This window comes from Amphiura filiformis, chromosome 1 (genome assembly GCF_039555335.1).
Source record: "Amphiura filiformis chromosome 1, Afil_fr2py, whole genome shotgun sequence".
NCBI lineage: Eukaryota > Metazoa > Echinodermata > Ophiuroidea > Amphilepidida > Amphiuridae > Amphiura > Amphiura filiformis.
The window spans coordinates 73,668,743-73,693,166 of NC_092628.1; the positions used below are offsets into that span (position 1 = coordinate 73,668,743).

At 35.7% G+C, this 24,424-nt stretch overlaps 2 protein-coding genes across 7 annotated transcripts in view; both read right to left on the reverse strand.

The window, feature by feature from the left end:
- LOC140152991 (tenascin-X-like) overlaps window positions 1-11,391 on the reverse strand; it is a 124,850-nt gene extending 113,459 nt beyond the window's left edge. The window contains exon 1 of the mRNA XM_072175564.1: window positions 8,248-11,391. The gene's annotated coding sequence lies outside the window, so the exon portion shown is untranslated. The remainder of the gene's footprint in view (window positions 1-8,247) is intronic.
- A 350-nt stretch (window positions 11,392-11,741) lies between these two features.
- LOC140153002 (uncharacterized) overlaps window positions 11,742-24,424 on the reverse strand; it is a 49,622-nt gene continuing 36,939 nt past the window's right edge. For 5 of the 6 annotated variants that reach the window (XM_072175584.1, XM_072175618.1, XM_072175609.1 and 2 more), the window contains 2 exons: window positions 18,561-18,602; window positions 11,742-12,316 (listed from right to left, as the gene is read on the reverse strand). In XM_072175584.1, coding sequence (XP_072031685.1) covers window positions 11,989-12,316; window positions 18,561-18,602 — 370 coding nt within the window. In that variant the 3' untranslated portion in view covers window positions 11,742-11,988. The remainder of the gene's footprint in view (window positions 12,317-18,560; window positions 18,603-24,424) is intronic. The other variant, XM_072175594.1, reaches the window with a different exon arrangement.

A 24,424-nucleotide genomic window follows, 5' to 3' on the forward strand; every position in this document is an offset into this window, starting at 1 on the left:
TTGTCATTGGTTGAAACACGATGCCGCTTGTCACAGCCTCCCTATTACTTAAGGGTAGACGAGGTATTGTTGGTCGAAGCAACCTAAAAATCGAGTTTCATTATCGAGATCAATATAGGGCCTATTATTGACAATTAACACCTTGATACTTTGCAAAAGTTCATTCTACAAATCGTATACTTTGCAAACTTGCTTAATTTATTGTTGTTAATGAGTTATGTACGTTTTACAAAAGTGTTGTTGTTTCAGACCTCTTTACAACGTAACTCAAGAACCGCAGCACCTATATTTTAATTCTTCTGCACGCTCGCTATGAATTGAGCAATGCAGTTTTTGCCAAAGCTCACTACCATTCACAAGATGCTGTGAACTACCAAATCACAACAGTTTAAAATAATTAATAACCTTAACTCAAGAAAACGTTATACCATCAGATACCTCAAGCAGGATAATACATCATATTTGTATGAACAACCTGTCTTGCAGGCATGAGGCAATGTGGGGTCCACAACAACTTTGGAAATAGCTTATTCGTGGATATTGAACCCTATAAAGAAGATGTTACAATTACGAAATGCCCCTTTAAATTAACCTTCCCTGTTTCGCATAGCCTAATTGAGTGGGCACTGGGAAGAAAAAAAATCCTCACGGTTCACGTTCATAAATGTCCTCCTCCGTAACTGTTGTCGACACTATTTGACTATTGGGGATTCATAATCAGTAATTATGGTTTATACCAAAATATAGATTTCAAATTTTAAACATTCAAAAGAATAGACCTTCCAAAATAGACGTCGTTCTCTAATTTCATGCTTACGCAATCGTCAGACGACTATGTGATTTCAAATTTTTAATTATTTTCTCAATTTACATTCCCGTACCAGTCGTCTATATAATACACATATTTGATCACATTTATCATATAAACGGGCAGCAACAGATGTGTGAAACTACTACAATAAAATTTTGATAATGATCGTGAAATATTTGTCTGAAACCTCTCAATGAACTATTGAATTGTATAATGTGTCAAACAAATTATTAGTCCTGGAAAAGAAAGCCGTGCTAGCGGGTGAAATCAAAGTAAGTATACTCCAAATTAAATATCAAATTGTTCAGATTTTTCCCTCTGCGCTGATCTTTTTGGTACAGGTTTCAGACCAACATAACTGGTCCTAGAAAAAGGGCAATACATGTAGCTGGGCCTACACTTAAAAATTACAGATGAAGAAGTACCCAATTGCAAATTATTTTTCAGAAACGTACGCCGAATCTTAATTTAAAGCTGTGGATTATAAAGTCACTCTTTTTGTTTGAAAGGTAGTTTAGTTCTTGTGTCAATTTCATTATGTTAACTAGTAGGCCATGTTTGAAAACATGATTGTTTGTGACCTATACATTAATTTTTTGTTGTTGTTGAAATAGTGCCAATCTATTAGTGCTAATATTTCTGAACACTTGTCGTGACTCTTCTTGGGCTTCCAAGTTCAGGCATTAGGAACCCATTTCTAATATTAAAAAAACAAGGAATGTTCTGGAAAAAAACGCGTAAAATGTGGCAATGCTCCAAAATGGGCTAAAATAAATAAAAACGCGGAAATTTGGGCAACAAAAAACAGGAATTCTACGGAAAATTCATAGCCTGCAAATTCTACAAAAATCATTTGTAAATTAGTGCATTTGTGTAAATGTTTATATTGGTAGATGACTGGAGTGTTAGTGCTTTCAGGAGGGTTATTAATTTTTAAACATCGTTAAGGTTTGGGCACCAATAAAATTGTTTTGATGTATTTTCATAGTTTTTGGTATGTCAACCAAGCGTGCATAAAATACAGGTTTCACCATTGATTGAGGATGTAATGGGGTTGGCAGTTTCAATATCCCCATACTTAGCCTCTTGTTGTAGCTTTGTGTGAACCATTGAACTGTAAAAAGCTTAAATCTAGTAATTTCTTTCCCCTTTTTCAAACCTAATCTTATATAATTGTAAAACGTGTCAAACCAATTGGTCCCCGGTGCCTTGTTAAGTTGACTTCCTTTTTATGCCCTTTTCTACTTTTCCTGTCCCGTTTTATTCCAGTTGGACTTCTCATCAATACTTGAAGCCATTTCCAGTCTATAATTGCCGCGATTCTGTACTTTCAATCAAAAGTTGAAACAAGAGTCAAGTACACCGCTTACACGATAATATATAGGGATTTTGGGTCAATATCAGTTTCCAAAATAAAGTTAATCCAAATTATTTACTCCGTATTTTAGTAAACAATATTCTTGCCTGTTGAAAGGAAAACTTATTTGTCATTCCATATTTTATTTTCCATAATGTATATCAATATTTATTTCAGAAGCAGGGTGTAATTATTAAAAGGGGACAGCCAATTTTGATTTTGTTTCAAGCACTCGGATGCCTATGTTCTCCAAAATTTGAATTTCATCCTATTCTCTCGCACTATGGACCACAATGGCTCATCCCATGGCATAGTTCAATAACCTCAATTAAACAATCATAAACAATCACAAACGACGTCAGAAAAATAATAATCATCTAAAATGACAAGCATTCATTGGTATATACAATTTCTTAAATAGATCATAATTATAGGGTCTCCGTGTACGTGTACAAATGTATAATATTCCGGATATACACCGTTTATCGTCATATACGAAAAATTACACTTTACAGTTAAATCCGGACGTCATAAAAATCATCAAAATTCAGATTTTGTACCTTTGTCATTGTCATAGATGTGCTAACATAGCTGCCAGTGGTCCAGCCAAAAGACGCGTATTTAAGGCAAAATAAGGCATTTACATATGAATCTGTAATTTATATACTGACAGTATAATATAAATTAGCTACATGTATTTGAATGGGGCTTCAAATTTGTCGATACTGCTGTTTTTTGCCAAATATTTCACTTCAAAAATACCAAATGACAATTTGAATGACTTATCCTTCCCTTTTAAGCAATTTATAAACAATTTTAATGTTTGCACTTGCGCTGGGATCACTATATAGATCTTTAAGTAAAAGGACCTTATAAACTGTGGAATAAACCCTTTTAGAAATCATTCAGTTCAATAAGGATAAGGTCATTACCTAGCTGGGGGTTTTCAACCCCCCGAGCTAGGTACTGTTTTGCTATCCGATTCTTCTTTACCTAGCCGGGACACCGGCTAGGTCTTGTGATGCTATCGGATCTTTCTTTACCTAGCCGGGACACCGGCTAGGTCTTGTGATGCTATCGGATCTTTCTTTACCTAGCCGGGACACCGGCTAGGTCTTGTGATGCTATCGGATCTTTCTTCTTTCTGGCAACACGTGCGTGACTTGCCACGTTTCGCCCTAGCTCTGTTATACTTTGACAGTTTTTGACCATACTTGGTCACAAACACCACTGACCATGTCCCCATATATGACATGACATTGAACTCCATTTGACCTTTGACCTGCTCACAATGGCAAAAATGTGATTTTTACTCTAAAATGCTTCTTCTTCCACAAATAACATGTGATGGTGACATGCTTAGGTCATGTGACTTGACTTTGGTCGGTGTCTATAATTTATTCACAGAATTTGGGTCAAAGGTCATTAAGGGGTCATTTCCGGTCTGAGAGCTAAAAATATTCCAAAAATCACTGTTTTTACAAATTACATAGCAAAGTGCTGTCATTAGCACACATGCATTGCTACTAACCAGGGTCTTTGGGGTGTCTACAGTTTTGGGGTCAAAGGTCATTAAGGGGTCGCTTCCGGTCAAAACCCAAAAATCATCAAATATGTTCATTTTTTTTATCTCAAAACGTAACCAGACCAGAGTGACATAAACTTCATATATGCATTAGTGTTACCCGATGTATGCACAGTATTTTTATTTTTTTTGGTCAAAGGTCATTTAGACGTCATTTCCGGTTTTAAGCTAAATAACTTCAAGAATTTTTATCTCCATAACTAAACATAGTAGATTTTTTAAATTTAAACTGTAACAATGCATTTTCTCGGTGTAAATGAGGTTTTTTTTATATTGGGGTCAAAGGTCATTAAGGAGGTCAAAACGGCAAATTTGCAAAAAATGTTTAAAATTACGGAAAAGTAGCTGTATCTCAGCATATGGAAAACGGATAAAGCCCCTACATGCTACAGTGATGCACCATTAATGGTGTGAGATGTCCATAATAGCCGGTCAAAGGTCAAACTTTAAGTTAAGACTGGCATTTCCGGCCCAGCTAGCTCCAGATCTGTAACCAGATCTAGTCTTTCTTTCTTCTGCTTCTTTCTTCTGGCAACAAATTTCAAAATGCTTCTTCTCTTACATGTTACATCCTACAATGACGTCACTTGCACATATGCATCGGCTTTATCCAATGTCTATAGGATATTCACAAGTTTGGGGTCAAAGGTCATTAAGGGGTCATTTCCGGTATAAAACCAAATATCTTCAAAATGCTTCTTCTCCTTCATGTTACATCATATAATGACGTCACTTGCACATATGCATCGGCTATATCCAGTGCCTATAAATTATTCACAGAATTTGGGTCAAAGGTCATTAAGGGGGTCATTTCCGGTCTGAAAGCTACAAATATTCAAAAAATCACTGTCTTTACAAATTACATAGCAGAGTGTTGTCATTAGCACACATGCATTGCTACCAACCAGGGTCTTTGGGGTGTCTACAGTTTTGGGGTCAAAGGTCATCAAGGGGTCGCTTCCGTTCAAAAACCAAAAATCATCAAAAATGTTCATTTTTTTATATCTCAAAACGTAACCAGACCAGAGTGACATAAATTTCATATATGTATTAGTGATACCCGATGTATGCACGGTATTTTTTATTTTTTGGTCAAAGGTCATTTAGACGTCATTTCCGGTTTTAAGCTAAATAACTTCAAGAATTTTTATCTCCATAACTAAGCATAGTAGATTTTTAAATTTAAACTGTAGCAATGCATTTTCTCGGTGTATATGAGGTTTTTTTTTTTTTTATTGGGGTCAAATGTCATTAAGGAGGTCAAAACGTCAAATTTGCAAAAAAATGTTTAAAATTACGGAAAAGTAGCTGTATCTCAGCCTATGGAAGACGGATAAAGCCCCTACATGCTACAGTGATGCACCATTAATGGTGTGAGATGTCCATAATAGCCGGTCAAAGGTCAAACTTTAAGTTAAGACTGGCATTTCCGGCCCCAGCTAGGTCCAGATCTGTAACCAGATCTAGTCTTTCTTTCTTTCTGGCAACACGTGCGTGACTTGCCACGTTTCGCCCTAGCTCTGTTATGCTTTGACAGTTTTTGACCATACTTGGTCACAAACACCACTGACCATGTCCCCACATGTGACATGACATTGAACTCCATTTGACCTTTGACCTGCTCACAATGGCAAAAATGTGATTTTTACTCTAAAATGCTTCTTCTTCCACAAATAACATGTGATGGTGACATGCTTAGGTCATGTGACTTGACTTTGGTCGGTGTCTATAATTTATTCACAGAATTTGGGTCAAAGGTCATTAAGGGGGTCATTTCCGGTCTGAGAGCTAAAATATTCAAAAAATCACTGTTTTTACAAATTACATAGCAGAGTGCTGTCATTAGCACATATGCATTGCTACTAACCAGGGTCTTTGGGGTGTCTACAGTTTTGGGGTCAAAGGTCATTAAGGGGTCGCTTCCGGTCAAAACCCAAAAATCATCAAATATGTTCATTTTTTTATATCTCAAAACGTAACCAGCCCAGAGTGACATTAACTTCATATATGCATTAGTGTTACCCGATGTATGCACAGTATTTTTATTTTTTTGGTCAAAGGTCATTTAGACGTCATTTCCGGTTTTAAGCTAAATAACTTCAAGAATTTTTATCTCCATAACTAAAGATAGTAGATTTTTTAATTTAAACTGTAACAATGCATTTTCTCGGTGTAAATGAGGTTTTTTTTATAATGGGGTCAAAGGTCATTAAGGAGGTCAAAACGAAAAAAAAAAAAAAAAAATGTTTAAAACTACAGAAAAGTTGCTGTATCTCAGCATATGGAAGACGGATAAAGCCCCTACATGCTACAGTGATGCACCATTAATGGTGTGAGATGTCCATAATAGCCGGTCAAAGGTCAAACTTTAAGTTAAGACTGGCATTTCCGGCCCAGCTAGGTCCAGATCTGTAACCAGATCTAGTTCTTTCTTCTTCTTCTTCTTCTTCTTCTGGCAACAAACTTCAAAATGCTTCTCCTCCTACATGTTACACCCTACAATTACGTAACTTGCACATATGTATCGGCTATATCCAGTGCCCATAGGTTGCAAACAGAATTGGGATCAAAGGTCATTAAAGGGGCATTTTGGTATATAACCAAATACCTTCAAAATGCTTCTTCTGCCATATATTACATAGCACAATGACGTCACTTACACATGTGCATCGGCTTTACCCAGCGCCCATCACTTGCACACAGAATTGGGGTCAAAGGTCATTAAGGGGGTAAAATCTTGCAATTGCATTATCTGGACATCTGTAAGGTGTATGGGGCTTAAACTCAGTGACAACAAATCTCACGACCAGGGGAACATTTTGCAGGCATCAGGTCAAAGGTCATGTAGAGGTCAAATTTTAAAAATGCATTTTCTGGACATCTGTAAGGGGTACGAGGTTCAAACTCGCTGAGAACAAACTTAATGACCAAGGGAACATTTTGGAAAATTTTGCCGGGGTCAGGTCAAAGGTTATCTGGGGTCAAACCTTTTAATTTTATTTTCTGGACATCTGTAAGAAGTAGGCCTATGGGGCTCAAACTCAGTGACAACAAATCTCATGACCAGGGGAAAATTTTGCAGGGGTCAGGTCAAAGGTCATGCAGAGGTCAAATTTTAGAAATGCATTTTCTGGACATCTGTAAGGGGTCCGGGGCTTAATGCCAAGGGGAACATTTTGGAACACTTTGCAGGGGTCAGGTCAAAGGTCACCTGGGGCCAAATCTTAGAATTTCATTATCTGGACATCTGTAAGGAGTACGGGACTCAAACTCGGTGACAACAAACCTCATAACCAGGGGAACATTTTTGGAACATTTTCCAGGGGTCAGATACCTCCACAACACCAACACGCCCAGCTAGGTTTGTGGTCTATGACCACCATTTACCACTAGTTACCCTTGTTACGTTCAGTTGAATCTACTGGTAAGACAGCGGTTGAAATATCACCATGATAAAATATACCCCATTAGAGATAGTTGTCAAACAATGTGTAATTTGTTTGTATGCATCTTATACTGGGCCTGGTGTGTGCCCTCTTACAACTTTCCTATATGTAACCGAATAAGGCCAAAAAAAACATGTTTGTTTCCTGTAGCAGGTCAAAAAAGTCAAATGCGAAATGCGGTTTTTTATTTATTTATCTTTTTTATAATCCATGTCTTCAAATGAAAAAAAAACCCTTTTTTGCTGCAAATTGGAATGGAAATTTACAGTGGGTCTCTCTGACACACAAAAAAAATCACATTTTTTCATTCAAGAATATTTATGATCCCCTTTCAACCTGCAGATTTAAAAAGTATTAAAAAAATGTGTGATGTTTTCTCCATTTTTTTTTTCAAAAGTGAAAAAAAAAATCTAAATGCGAAAAAAAGCTGTCGAAAACGAAATGCGCGCACGCAACAGGAAACAAACTTGGCCTAAACCGGAGACAAATAATAACTTTTTAGTTATTTGTCTCAGCCAATAACAAACCAATTGACATTTTTGCTCCATGAGTGTTCAGTTAGCAATAAAAAAAGTTAGAAAACACAAATGTGGCGTGCCATATCAAAAGGAGACACTTTTGGGCAGGTTATCAATTTTGAGGTTTTTACATATCTTAAATATAGAGATATTTTGCTCCACAACGCTGTTTTCTCCAATGAAATTGGACATAAGCGAAGATATTGAGTTCATTAAGTTATGGTATAAAATTGGAAATTGTGATATTGGTCTTAAAAATAATTATTATTGACAATATGGAGAGTAGGAATTACCTGAAAAATGTCTCAAAAAGACAAGTTATACAAAATACCAGTTATATTCCAATCTAAAACTATCAGAAAATATTTTAAAAATTAATAACATCATAAATTCGCAACAAACGCAAATTGTTCCATTTACGATCCTGCCCAAAAGTCTCCTTTTGACATGGGACATCACATTTGTTAGCGATACACTGCTTTGCTACTGAAATATGATTGTGTAGTAATAATAAGGATCTTAAAACTCACCCTAAAACTCCAACCAAAATTCACATGAACTTTCAATAACGCTTGCGAAACAACAATCACACTACACCTACGAAGTTGGATATTAATTTTTATTCCAGTCTGGATATTCCAACCTTTACCAAAATGACATAGGTATGCAATTTTCATCTCCTTACATTAAAATTGATAAAAATCATGAAACTATGTACTTACCATAATGTTACACACCAGGCTACCAGGAGCTCCAGACTAACAATATGGATATAATATGAACATATCATTAAATTCATTTTTAAGTATTTGCTTTTGTGTCATACTAAGTTCACTTCATTCATTTTAGTCTTTCTGTGCAGGTCGGCTCACTTTTGATCCATTCAAAAGATGATTCCTGAAAGAATTCAGGGTGATTGATTAGTCCAGACGAAGCACCAAGACTTTAAGCAAATACATGTAATATGGCATAACCATAACAACAAACTTTTTGTTCACTAAATACAAAACTAATTACAAATAAACAAACTTCAAATGCATAAGTTTCAAAAGCCCATAATGATTTATTAATATTAGGTGATGGTGTTGACAGACTTGCAGTATATGAAATATTAATCGTATTAATACAAAGTCTATTGCCCTGGCCTTAACATGAAGTATAAATAAGTAAATCACACTAACTTACTGTAAGATCATGCCACTTTATAGTGAAATAAGAGTTGCTGCATAAAACTGATTTCCAAATAACTTAAATAAATTGAAAATATATTCACAATTACTAGAAAGTACAAACAATTTTAATTGGATTTAAGCATGTATTGAATGTAGAAGTCATTAATTTATGCAACAATGCATCAACAGTAATGATCTCACAAACTTAACATGTTAGGGCTGTGCAAAATTATGTGTAGGTGTACTCCCATAGAGGATTTCCATATGACCAACAAAAAATCACTTCAGTCCTCTACTGACATATCAAGAAACGTTTAGTAACCAAATTTTATTTCAAACCCTAAATTGACGAAAGGTGAAAAGGAATGTGGCCCAAAAATTACCTGCCCTCCCCTCCCTTTATACCTGCCAAACTGATTGCCTCCTTTTAGCTCACACCTCCCTGTTAAAAATTTGGGGTACACATAATTATTGCACCACCAATTAGTCAAGTTGTACATGACAAACAACTTAAGGTTTGGAACTTCAAATTTCAAAGCAGTGTGAAAATATCACATGGACCTCTTTGAACCAAATGATCTGATGAGCTAAAATAAAAGTTCATTTGACTAATTCCTTTCAAAGTAGAGCCCATCAAAGCTAAGTTGTGGTCAATACATACTGATGAGCCTAAAGGTCCATTCATACTTCACTGCATCTGTGATGCGTTGCCGATATATCGATCATTTTCTGATGCATTTCAACATAACGCCCTGCAAATCCTCTTGAAACGAATTAACTTTACTGCGATACTGCAATGCCGTATTTCGGGAAGAGATTGGAAGTCAGGCAACACAACTCACTGCAACGCAGATGCACTGCAACGCAGATGCAGTAAACTATGAACAAACCTTAACAGTAATAATTGGTGATTTTAAAAGATATATATCGAACTTAACCTACAGAAGCATTTACTTTTATGCAAAAACTGTTTTCAGAACAGAAATTACATTTCAATTAATCTAAATTTACACTCGAAAAATTTTGGAAAATATGTTTGAATTTATCCAATTTTTTAACAACTCTGTGAGGGTGGAATATGTGTTGGTGGAAAGATGTGCAGATATGTAGTTTAGTTAATGAGTTTCTAAGGGAATGAACATTATATAGTTGTGCTGTCTGTTCGTCCACCCAGTTCATTTGGCAAACCATTATCCCAATTCAAAAACCTCAAATATTTCTTTTCCACCCACTTACACATTGTCACATGCTTAAAGGATTTTGTTGTCAAATAAACCCAATTACAAGTGGGTCACCATCACACATTAATGCATCATCATTTACTCCCAACCCACTTGATTTCATTTCATGGCTTCCAATCCTCATTACTACCTTCCAGATGATTTAATTTGTAATGCAGTCTGTATTATGTACATTCTGCCCACCTACTCAAATGAAAATGTGACACGAACTGACAATTTATATAGCAAACATATTTATGCTGTAATTCTTGGCACATTTGAAGCAGGTTGTATCCGGGGGGTTGTGAAGGGTGGGTGTGTGCACAGGGCTGTCTGAAAATCAGCCTATTTTGGGCACATTTTAGCCCTAGCCTGAGTCTCTCAGCCCTAATCTCAAAACTATTAAGCATGGTGGAACAAAATGGCCCTGCCTAGCAGTTGAAGGACTGGTGGATCAAGTCTATTTCAGCCCTCCCTCCGGTAGTCGGTTTCTGGATACACCTCTTCTGAAGGAATGGGAAATATGCTAAAAAAATACAGAGTAAAATGTAAAGATGCTGAGAATCAATGATATACTTCAAAGTCTGATATCACTTTGTGCATTTTGCAAGAAGGATAGAAAGTTAAACCTGAAATTTAATACCTGGCATCTCTGATGGTGAATTGTATTATAAAACTAAAAACACAGTGAGGCAGTTTCAGGCGAATTGACAGCTTAGTATTATATACAACTACTATAAAATAAGAACTTGCCATAAGTATCCTGGTCATGAAGTGGATAGCAAAATACAAGTTCATGAGAATTTACAAAACATTCAAGTTTCAGGGGAACAAAGTTTAATGTGTGAAGTCAATTTGCCAATTGACTCTATAATCTGACAACAGATGAAACCTGGTCCTTGGACACATAATGCAAACTGAACCACATGATTAAAGTTACATAAACGGAAATAATTCTTACTTTCAATGATGTTTCATACAATATTGGCAAATCATTATTTATACATGTTTAAAATCCAAGGTGTGGAAGCTTACAGTCATAATTAATTAATTATCCAAATTAATAAGTGATAATTGGTTGAGCACTACCTGTGCAAGCTTTAAACACCTGTTCTACACCATGACTGTGAAAACAAAAACCTATATGCGAACATGTGAAAATAATGCAATACAAAACTAAAGCGGGAAAACCTCAAACACTTAGCCTATTAATACGTTATGATCAGTGTCATTTACTCTATACAGCAGTTGAATGGACAAGGGCAAGGTGTGTGTCTGGTATGTGGATCACAGTATAAGTTTTTCACACATTAAGATTTCAATTTGTGCTGCTGCAGCAAAATTTGTACAAATTTGAATAAAAAGGTAATACATTTACACAAATAAGTCCAAAATTCCAAGTTGACAGATAGGACAGCACAACATAAAATTTGGCTTCAAACCATCCCTTGCCTAGTTAACTTTGCTTATTACTCTCTCTGTATTACACTAATTTGTATGAAGTTTGAATTCCCTCTTTGGATATGATAGGGAATGAAGTACTCTTTTTAACCTAATTAACACCATGGCCTACAAGCCATTTCAAGGGACATATTATTTTCTACATTATGAAAGTTACAGTGAGCATTTCCCTTTTGTAAATCATGAATAAGGTGTATAATTATTTGTAGAACAAAATGTCACAGCTATTTGAACTCAATGCTGAAATGATTTAATGTGCATTTTTGCTCACTTTCATGTACAAAGGGACTAAAAAGTGGTACATAAACAGTTGCAAGTTTAAAAAAAATTCTATAGGGTGCAAAGTTTGGAATGGAGCTAATCAGGTCATAGAGTCATGAATGTTGTTGCTTGTATCAAGATACAGGATTGGCCTAATTCACTCTGTATCAACATCCATATCCATGCTTTGTAGATTAGTGTCCATTGTATCATCTACAGGTCTATTACCTTCTCCCATCACCACCTGTATCTTCATCCCTCCCTCCCCCTTTTCCCCATCCCCTCCTTCCTTCTCTTTATCACTGTCATAACCCTTTTCCTCTTCATCATAATCACGTTTGACTTTGCTCTTCGACTTCTTGCTGTCTTTGTCTTCGGAGCTTCGGTCTTTACGATCACGATCTTTGTCCTTCTTGTGCTTGCGTGAACTACGTTCTCTCTCTCGGCTGCGTTCGCGGTCTCTACTCTTCTTGTCTTTTTTATGTCTGTAACAATGGGGAGAAAACAAGCCAAGACACATGTAAGAATGCTGATTAAATGAGAAAAAAAGGTAGTCAAATTCAAGATGAAGCAATTATAATGAGCATGCATTTGATAATATGATTCTGTAAACATCACAAAGAAATTGTCATGTGTTCCATTATAATCTTTCCCTGTAAACTTTTGACGAGAACATATTTTAAGCATACATCATGTATTTACTGTGTTGAAACACACTTGTCTCTGATTGGCTGCTGAGGTGATCTGCTGTTGTTGAGTGCAAATTTAATTTACATGTACTTAGCAGTCTCTTAGAAAGTTAGTAGTACACGCTCATCAAAGGTTTACAGGAAAATATTAAAATTTGTGCCATGTTCAAATGTATTCAAATATACTTTAGTTCTACATTTTGCTATTTTATCTTTTTTTGTTTGTATTTACAATATATTGAAGACAACAAACTTCTACATGAAATATGTGACTTGTTCCAGCATCAGCAAGTTTTGAGAAATAGATAAAACTAATCTTGGGGATTTAAAACAAATCAAACTAAATTGCATATTTTTCAAAGTGATTTTCTTTTTGTGTTGTTAAAGAAATTACCATTTCAATCAAAAGTACTGAAATGGGTCACATATTTCAAAGTATTGATTGGCCTGCAGCAAATGAAGATTGGACAACTACTTCCCTAAAATGTATCATGATGGCTTTCAAAATATCAACATGATGCCAACAAATAAGTATATACAAATCAAAGTGCCAATGACAGAAATTGTTAACATGGACAATCTAAAACGTGGAGTGCGCAGGGCTGCTTCGAAGCCACCAGGCCCGCCAGGTTATTGACAGGGATGGTTTGTCACATCCAGCACTGAACCAGGGCTGGGGCAACTCCCTTCTTTGCCAGTTAGTTTGACTGAACTACCATACACTTACCAAACCGGCACATTCCATTTCTACCAAATAAAACTAATGAAACCCACTGTATCCTACCTATTTGGTTCATTTAATTGAAAACAAACTCTTTACAAGAGTTGAAACAAAATATAAAGTGATTTTGAACACTATAGAACTTCCTTCAAGGAGAACTATGTAAGGGTATGACTATGGAACTGGGGTGCATTTTACTCAACTTTTAGCCCTTCTAAACTCAAGTAACTGTTCGTAAGTTATGAATACCCTTTTACTAGACCTAACATTACAAAGGGCCCCTGTAGTAAATCCCTATTACTTACCCAGGGACTATCTTTTAGAATTTGCAGAAGCGCATTAAATAGTTCTTCTGGAGCCTTACAAGGAGAGCTATTTAGAGCATTTACAATAGAATGTAAGGAGAGAATGATCAACTAAGGAGAGCTAAAAATCACTATCCTATATCAGATTTAAGGAGAGCAGTACAGAATGATTTCTCTTGCTCTCCTCAAAAGGCAGTCCCTGCTTACGAAGGGTACCGATCATAAGTCATTTTCGTGAAATGGATTTTACAATGCGTTGTAAATTAACTGATTTTGAGACTTACCGAACTTCATAAAGTTTAGTGAAATGGACCCCTGGTAACATACTATTTCATTTTTTAATATACCGGTATAATAAATCAGTTTATTTGCAGCTCTGCTCACACTGCACTATTCTTTTAATAATTTTTATGCCAATCACTCTCCAATATTAATATCATGATTATCCAACTTATTTGTTGCTCTAATGATCGATGTCATCCACAATCTAATCAGACATCCATGCTCATATTGTACTCTTCCTTATCTGGCTAACCCATACAATTTACTGGTTACTCAATGCGAATCACATCATTATATCCGGCCAGCTGATTTATTAATAGCAGTTAATATGTTTTTATACCCTGAATTTCCTAAAGACACTTATAATGTCAACATTTGTCTTGTTTCTGAAGTATGATATGACTCATCACTCTATGGTGCCTCTGTCATTAAACTCTAATCATCTAATGCTTGTATAATTGGATGGATTTTGATAGATTCTAGTTGGCCAAGTTCAGTTTGTAAGTTTTATATGCAAGGCCTAAATTACCGACCAACCAACCCTGATTTTGGACCTTAAAGGGTAATACAAACTTTTTTTGGGCCTAAGCATTACCTCGAACACTGGGATTTTAATCATGTATTGAAGGGAATAAGTCCGATCAACCATCAACCCCCTCCCAAAAAACATTGAAAATAAAATAATTTGTATCATTGTTATAAGTATCAGAAAAATTGTGGACTCCACTTGTTTCTGCAAAACAACGTTGAAAATCTACCCCTTTTTTTGAAGGAAAAATTAACAAAAGGTCAACATTTGATCCTGCCGTAACCCCTTAATAAATCCTGGCTACGCTCGAGATAGCTAATCAATTTCTAGCAAATTCAGAAAGGCCATGGGATGAGAGCCATGGAAAACTCATCTGGAGCTCATGCAAAGCTGAATATTAACTACATACAGTATCAAAAGGGTCTAGTGGCACTTCCCTAGTGTAACCAACTGCAGTTTGCAACAAATATGAAATGGTAGACCTGAATGACACTGTTATTGTATAGAATATCAAGAGGGATGACACTAGTGTGGCAGTGACTGGCTTATTCTGCATCCCAAGTTATTTCTTTGAAATTTCCAATGCATTCCATTAACACAACCTGAAGCTGTCTGACACATACATGTGTATTGGGGGTGGTATAATCACTAAACCAAGGTGACCTATTCCCATTTCACTGGCTTCAATTTGATGCTTCATTAGGTTCCATTCTTTCAGGATCTTATTGTCATCCATGTCCCTAAAATCCATCACCAACTTTCACATTATATTGGTATATTGGTATCTTACTGAACTGTAACCTTCTCAACTTTTAAATATCTTCAATTGCATATATTTTAGACAAGGGGAAATGAAGCCAACATTATGTGGTTGGGGCAAAATGTTTTTTATTATTTGTTTAAAAAAAAACATCCAAAGTTAAAACAATAGGATACCATTTATGGAATTTATGAGTTAATTTAAAAAAGAATTCCTTATCACTGTCCTTTTTTCAAAATTGAGATCTTGGTAACAGTGGAACTCCTTCGTATGACTGCTCTGCCCAACTCTGGGCCAGTCTAAGAAATGCTAAATGGTATATCCATGGACACATATCATAAACTTTTAACACTGCTATCTAGTTTTGCTTCTATTTCTGTATTAAGCCCATATCTCCCTAGATCCCTGACCTAATTTAGAATAATTATTAAGACCAATTTATCACCATTAATTAGACATAGGGAAGACACTATTATATAACAAATTGTTATCTCAGTCTCTCAGACAATACAGGCGTACCTGGCCATGATTATCTTCCTCAGGGTCCAAAAGTGGGGATTACCGGTGAAATGACTCCTTGCAAAACTGCCATGTTATAAAACCAAAGAGATTGGGTAATTCACAGGTTTAATTTTGCACTAACAGCTAGCAGTTAATCTTTCCTTCTTTTACAAAATATTGTTCTCACTTAAAGATGATATCTAACACAAACACATTTCCTCTTCCAATGTCTGGCCCTTTTTTCTTGATTATCTATCACTTTGTTTTCAATATTTCACATTATTATTACAACCAGAGTTGCATGACATATTCTGCATTTATTCAATGACTTCCCTGATCCAAATTTTCCTCAGTTTATTGCTTATAAATCATTATCTTCCAAATTTATGCCCTTTTAAATATTTCAAAAACACTTAAAACATTGTGTAAGCTAAATGCCGGCCTTGCAGTGAACTGCAAACTTGCACTTTTTTCATGACTTGTGTCACTAGAAGAAAGAAAGGGCAAAAACAACATACTAATAGATCAATATAATGGAATATTTTGAAGATTTTCAGCCTTTTAGACAATAGTGGAGACAGGGTTACTGAATGAGTCAATCAGGGCACATATGTTACAACAAGCTGGTCACACATGCCAATTACAAACTAGGTATCAAGTGTAAGACAGGTGGCTTCATTACTTGATTGTTGTAAAAGTTTTAAGCCTCATATCAAGTCATTTCACACTGCTAAATTTACTAGTTGCAATACAACTTCAACACTGAGGCAGATTCAGGGTGCATTTACAGCCATTTTGGTTTATTGATGGCCCTCAAATTAATGAAAATTTGGTTAAGAAAGGTGTTTTTTCATAATTTTCTATGAAAAGTTTTCATTGTTTAAATTAAAATTTGTATAATTCCAGGTCTGTTTTTTGTACAAATTTGGTTTAAAGTCAGGTAGTTTTTCGGAGTCCCAGTTCCACATCCCCACCCAAACCAAAGTTGAGAACACCCCCACCCTGGATCACATTCTCCTTTCAAAATAGCACGTGGATTGAAATCTAGTGTTAAATTTGATCAGAAGCATAGTTGTACAGATTCAAGACAATGACAAAACTATTGTAAGCGAGTGGACTATCTTAGCTCATGTAATGGTATCAGACAGCTAGGCTTCTTACACACACAAGAGGATCCATACTAGCCACTGCCTGGCACCTTTGGCTTGCTCATCACCCTCCACCAAATGACACAGACTTATCATGTCTAATGCTCGTCTTAAGCACTGATTGATTGAATTAGCCCTGGGATCTATTCATGGACTTAATCCTGAATGAGCAACAGAGAATTACATCAGGTTTTTGGAATGACCAATACTGGACTGCATCTGTTCCTGGGAATCACTGAAGATACAATGTACTTAACAATGGCTGAATTGCAATGAGACCTGGCACCCAAACATTTCTATTCAGCGATTTGGATTCTATAAGCAAAAATGTGTATTCAGTGCCCATAGAACACCACTTCTGGTGTGGTAACAATTTTACTACTAATGCTCATATCCTAGGCCTAAATTTATACTGGGACTATAAGAAAACTATGCGCTTTCATCTGTTACCAAAACCTGAATTTGGGGGGGGGGGCATGTCAATTGGGTCACACAACTTTAAACATAAGTTGACCCAGAAGAATGTAAATATCAAAAAGTTCCATCTCCGTACGACTAATCTTCATAATTAGACCAGGTTTAAAATTAGACCTGGTCTCTAACTTGTTTTATGCATAAGGACCTATTAGTCTTAGTCTGACCTCTTAATTAATACAACAGCATAAGATAAATATAGCTTGAATCCAACTCTTCCTTTGATGACTTGGAATCAGAGGTCCTCAATAGGTACACAATAAATTACATAACAAACAGGATTTTAAGATGTCTGTATAGTAATTCTATGCTTTGCCATGTGACTATGAAGCCTGATCAGTGATCTCACAATCAGATCTGCCTTCATGAAGATATAACAACACTGTTACGTGGCAGTGACCATGCTAGCAGTACAGAAGGATCAGTTTCTCATAATCGCTTCATTACGTGAGATGTCACATAATGTTGCTGTAAACAATCGGCACTCTTGAATGACATCAAAGCGACATCTTGTGTTTACTTAACATGTCCATATATGAAAAACAAATCCTGTTAATTCTGATTCCTCCCCTCCCTCACCAACCAATGACAAAGCACAGGTACACTTTTCATAAACCTGAGCTCGTAAGCATCATGAAACAGCCCTGTCTACATTATGTTCCTGAAATAACAAAATATCATATTACAGGCATATATTTCTTTGAGTAAAAATAATAATAAATGTTCACAAACATATTTAAATGAAGAAAGAAACATGATATAATGGATACAGTAAATCATAAAATAATAATGTAGTCATTAATCAAGGACATTAATGAAGACTAGTGCAATCCACATTTAACAGGTGCGCCATTCCACAAAGAGCTTCACACGCATTACAAGGCACTATTTCTGGGGTGAACGATGGATGCTCAACAATGAATAGCATTTATTAAAGTAATCCAATGTAAAGTTACAACAATTTTGGGAACTTGATTTGTAGGCCTACATGTTCCATATGCTATGATGGCGAAAGTTTTGCAAAAGACCTCAAGAGTGGCCAAGAATTTACTAATATTTACAACACATCATAGATGAATCATGCAGCACTCATCATGAGGCTTCTCACAAATAAGATATAAATCAAAGGTATGAATAGGGTTTTCTAACAGAAACCCCTATCGTAAAGTACAATTGTTACAAACTGCTGGCAACTTTTCAATGGATTACTTAATTTTAAAAGAAGCTTTGCGAATTCCACCCCAAAACACGTAAGGTTTGACTTAACACCAAATGCACTAGTCTTGACTGAAGTCCTCGATTCATGAGTCTACAGCTTACATTTTGTCCTGTGTAGCAGAAGATCTTGTACTAGGCTTTGATCTGATTTGATAATGTGAAACAGTCAAAACTTTTATCAATAGCAAAAAAAATATTCACACACACAAACATACTTGCAAACAACACATCAATCTACACTATACCACTAGTGGTGTTATTATAAGGGTTAACCAAATCAACTACATTGTACAATTAATATTACTATACTACTACAGTTTTGAGATCTGGCAACTGTGAACATTTGAAATTCATTGCAGGTTGATCGTAACAGATGAGTGAACTTTTGAAACAAGTAACAAAATTAAATAAATGTAAGTATTTTATTTATCATTTGAAGTACTGCACATTTATACCATTGTTGTTAGGATATCACACAACTCCCTATGAAGCACTATATAACCCCTAAACATCTCCCCATTTTACACCTCAGTGGAATGAGACAAGTGAGATAAAGTGTCTTGCACAAGGACACAGTATGTTGGACCCCGAGAGGGTTCAAACCCACACTGAACCTTACGATCATGAGTCAAACACCCCAACATTAATTAGGTCACCATGCTCCCAGTTATCATTCAGAATTCATTTAACAATGCACAAGTAGTGTCTGGATGTACTCTGGCACAGAAATGAAGGCTTTGTCTTTTAATTATAAGGTCATGGGTTCAAATCCAGGTATACCCCGTGGTTAGGTCTCACAGCTCATCAGAGGGGCTTTGTGATAGGAAGCAAAGTTTTCTCAAAGCAAGAACATCTGTGAATTTATTTTTAGTATTATTCAACAACATTTTGTAAAATACATTTGAGTTTAAATTTGCAGATAGACTAGCAAAAGATTACACAATTTTCCTAGAACGATAATAATAATACAGTGATTCATTTAATATCAGCTCCATTTCATTCAACATCATTACCCATCGTTTCCCCAACATAACAATAAACAGACAATCTTTTACAACCTGTTGATAAACACGTACATTCGTAGGCGTGATAACTGCTATAAGAAATGTGCAACATTTGTTATATGCCCATATTAATTTGTGATGAGTATTTTGGAACATAATTTGCAGACATCTGCCAATGCAGGGGTGTTCTGTTGTGTATTAACTGTCCGCTATTATACATCTCGGCGTATAATTTTTGGATTTGACTAATTTAAATAACCCATTTAGATTTTTAACTATGTATGGAGAGAGGAACTCTTGGAGAAAATTCTCAATGAAGTTTTGAAGTCTAGTAGTAGATAAATAACTTTAGTTGTCTAAGGCCAAAAAAAAAAAAGGTTTGTCTCTGGACCTTTTGGCTAAAAAGCTATGTGCTATGCTTTTTTTTTTTTTTTTTTTTTTGAAAAACAGGCTATGTCCTATGCGATGTTTTTTTTTTTTTTTTTTGTAACAAGAACGGCGCCCCAAATACCCATGGCATACGCATACGTAGTTCTTACTCCCGGTTTAACTATTCTAACATACAGTTCTTGGAGTATTTATTTTTGACATTTTGTCAGAAATGATCGCCAATTGATTGTGACGAAAATGTAATTTTTCTTGAAAACTACGATGTTTTATCATTCAAAAAAAAAAAAAAAAAAAAAAAGCACTAGCGCGTAGCGCTACGCGCTAAATCTCATTTTAAAAGCTATGCGCGCGGGGTCCTGAGACAAACCTTTTTTTTTTTTGGCCTAATCTTTCAAAATTTCACCTTTTCTCCAAACTTTATGAAACCTGACTTCTAGTACAAACATGACTACATTACTTATTGTGAGCTTTAGAGGTATTTTTTTACATTATGGGAATAATCAGAATCTGTAAAATTTTGTATATTGGATAGAGACAGAAGGTGAGTCACTGTAAGACTGCCTGGTCTCACTCTGGCTGGCCATTGGTAGTGACAAATAGCTGTTAATAGGGGGTTGATCACTTGGGGGCAAAATGTCAACCAACTGAATCAAACCACTACTGTCTATGATCAAACTTGTGGCTATTTAATCACACAGAAAGGAAGGAATGGATCAACAGGCTAAGTAAAACTAGAAGCTACTTGGGCAGTATAAAAATGATTTCTAAAACAGGAGTTTTAGTTTTAATTTATGCATTATTTGGATAATGAATGCATTAGTCTCCTGTCTCAAGTTAAAGCAGGGTTCTTATCGGTCAAATAAGGTCATGGCACATGAAAATAGTGCTGTGACTTTGTGGCTAATCCACAGTCACCACACATCAAATCAATTCCAACACAAAACTAGTTGAATGTAAAGTGTCTTAATTGATTTTGACAACCTCAACCATTTGGGCAGTAAATGAAGACATCAAGGCAACAGCTTGTTACAACATGATTAGGCAAAATGACTGGTTGCCACAAAAGTATGCGATTCTGAAATTTGCAGCCTGATTGAAATCAACTTGTTCATTTTTTACCGTTTTTGTGGACTGTTTTACTTCATTCCTAATGTTTCTACAACTTTTGGACACAATTAAAATACCTCTATGATGTCACTTTATCTATTGCTAAAAATTCATTTTCGAGGTGCAGAATTCAACAGGTTTTCTCCTATGATTAAAAAAAAATTTCTCTGTAAAAACATGTTTTGATTTTTTTGTAAAATACCTGGTAGGATTGTGGCAGAAAGAAGCAGTTTTATTTTTTTCTGCTGTACTGACTGAATTGTTGTCTGCATTTACATTTATCCTGAGACATAACACAACTTTACCTGATTGCATCACATTCATTGATACAATCCAGTAAAGCCAGACAGTGCCTGCTAAGTCTCTCCAAATGACAGTGGGAAGAAAGAAATAGTTTCAGAAATCATAAATTAAACACCCACATAGACATTTAACTAATAAGGCAGCCAACAAAAGTGTTTTTCCTCACCCTGAACCATGATGAATTGACAATTGTCACCTTATTCATGCAGTACAAATTGTCTGCAAACAAGAACTATTAATGATTACAACAAATGTGAAAGGATTTGCCATTGTGCATCCTAAGCTGCAATCTCTTATGATATACCGCTAACCTTGTTTATAGTATTTGGCGGCTTCCCAGAAAATAGCTCAAATTATCTGGTTTTTGAAAAAAAATCAGTTCATTAATCTGCATATAATTTTAATTTTCCACATTTAAAGCCTACATGCTGTTGTTTCCTGTCACAAATCTAGTATGCTATATAAAGCAGACTATAAAAAAACATTTTGTTGGTCCCACCCAAATACATTTTTTCTGCCAAATTATGACTTAATTTTGCTTCATCATTTAGTGAGTGATGTTCCAACATGCTGCAGTAATTTGGACAGAGATTATTATGTATAACATCATTTCCTATTGTAGTGAGTGTCCAACCCATGTTAACTCACTGGCACCAACCATACCCACAGAGAGTCATCCACACTTGGTTTATCTTGAATCTGACACCCATGTTTCTTGGTGGAATCATCTTCAATTATGAATGTTGTCAAAATTAGATCATGTACACATATATCACTGTGCAACCACCACAACTTCCCCATATAGGCCTATATTTCTGGATATCCGGTCCCCGCACTTTGTGCATCCATGGGTTCTCAATACTCGTGCTCATGCAATTTCTTGAAATATGGGGTGATTTCTGAGTGACGTATATTATATAAAAAAGTATATTCTTCATCTAGTAAAATAAGTGTGCATATTCAATCATACCCTTATTCTCATAATATTACTCAAAATTCTTATTTTGGGGGAAAAATGTGCAAACTTAACTCAGTTTTGGGACTGGTCATACACGTTTCTGTCAGAAAGGGCATCTTTGAAATATTGTTCGCATTTTAACCAGAAAAAGGGGGCATTGTTGAAGGACAAACAATTCATGAAATTGATAAAAAAGGAGTGCTTTCCTCTGAAAAGTTTGCAAAATAAGATGAAAAAGGGGTGTTTTCAAAGTTCGCCAAGGAGCATGAGTACCCGCAGTCACATGGAGTCCAGGGAGCAGGCTGGATATGTATGTATGTTTGTTTGTATTAAAGTGCCTATTATGTTCATCTCCACACCCAAATTGATGAAAATCGTACATTTTCTACTGGGCATGTTACCATGTATTGCCCACTAATCATTAATGGTGAGATTATCCTGCATAATCACACTTTATCCTTCACCCAATCTGTTTCTACTGGGGCTTGCATCACCCCACACTACCTGTCAACCATTTGCTCAGTAGAAACATGCTATTTCCTCAGTAGAAACACGCTGATTGAAGGAGAATGTTGTGTGTAAATGGGTGTGTGATGGGGTTCATGGGTATAAATGTGTAGGTGAGTTCTTGTGGGGGTGGATTAAACATTCCACCATATGCAAACATCTACATTTAATGCCACCAATGTACATCTGGCTTAAAACCACAGAAACATGGGACATAGCTTGTTCAAACTTGATAGTATAGTAGGCTACATGGCCGTTTCTGAATACCATTCATAGAGTACTGTTGAATTGTGCACATAATCTTCTGATAATCAATCAACCTTCAATATATCACCATGTATTAATAAATCAACTCCCATGCATATTTTACCATTTGGTAGTTCAAATAATAATAATTTGAATCATATTTCTATTAATGTATTTTACTCCCTCGTGAACCTCTGTACATCCCATAGTACTTCCATGATAGTATGTAAGAGACTCTGACATACCTGCATGTCGACACCTTATAACACCAACTTAAGGTACAACTGTGGGAAGTTTGAAAGTGGGTCACATTACAGCAATTGATTCCTGATTTTGTTTAAAAATGCAGTTATCTATCATCCTCCCTTCTTTTCATCAATATTTTTCACTTATTGTAACATTTCTGATAGGTGTTATCACAACTGAATTATCACAATAATAGTTTGGTTTTTGAGAATCTGGATGTTTTCAGATGTTTCTTCAGATGTTTACATCCTCATTGTCATATTTTGAACCAGATTTGCATTTCTGAATGTGTCTCTTTGTTTCAGACACATTGGGAACACACAGTAAACCATGCCAATTAGTGCTGTGAATACAACCCACTTCATTTCATATGTTTTTTCTTAAGTAGCATGTTTTAATTTTGATGTATAAATATATTTTTGCAGGCATACTTTTTTTACCTTGCAACAGCCCTGGTATACACAATCCCAGTTATTTAGTGCAAAATGGGAATGGTATGAGATAGGCCAATTTTTTTCACATGCCATCTTTTGCCATAATTGATTACACTAAACTACCCCTTGGGAAGATTTTAATCACCCAAGAAATAAAATGTTGTGACTAGCTGTCCTTTTGATTTTGAACTTGTTTCTGCAATGCAGACAGTTCTATCTGTCTGACTGCAAATGCTGGGCTACCTGCCAACAACTCGTTACTATTTCAATTGTACACCACTTTCACAGAAGCGGCTGGTTTGTTAGTTAAAGTAAATATCATAAATGTTCAATAAATATCAAAATGTTGAGTCATTAGCCGTAACAGCGCAATGAGCGTGTGTCTGAACGGTCTCGCGACTTTTTTACCTCTTGCATGTACGCATAAAAAGCGGTTTCTTATGAGTCACGTACCGGCACTGCTGTTCATGTACATCACAGCCACACTCGGGTTGTGATCACTGAGCATACTGGAGCATTTGCAATACCGAGTTCACTTCACTAAGTTGTCTTTCCCCTTCAAATTGAAGAAACTTGATATTTCATGAACCACGTTTTTGTGTTCTTTCTATCTTGCTTTTTTCTATCCGTCTGCAAATTATTTGTAAAGTTGATTTTTCTTTTCTTTTCCAGACTTTTTCCTTTTCTTCCTTTCATTCCATCTTTTGTGCTATAAAATGCCTTTCAATTAGTTTCCTTTTTGATCAATTTGTTTTATTTCTTTGTTTTTTG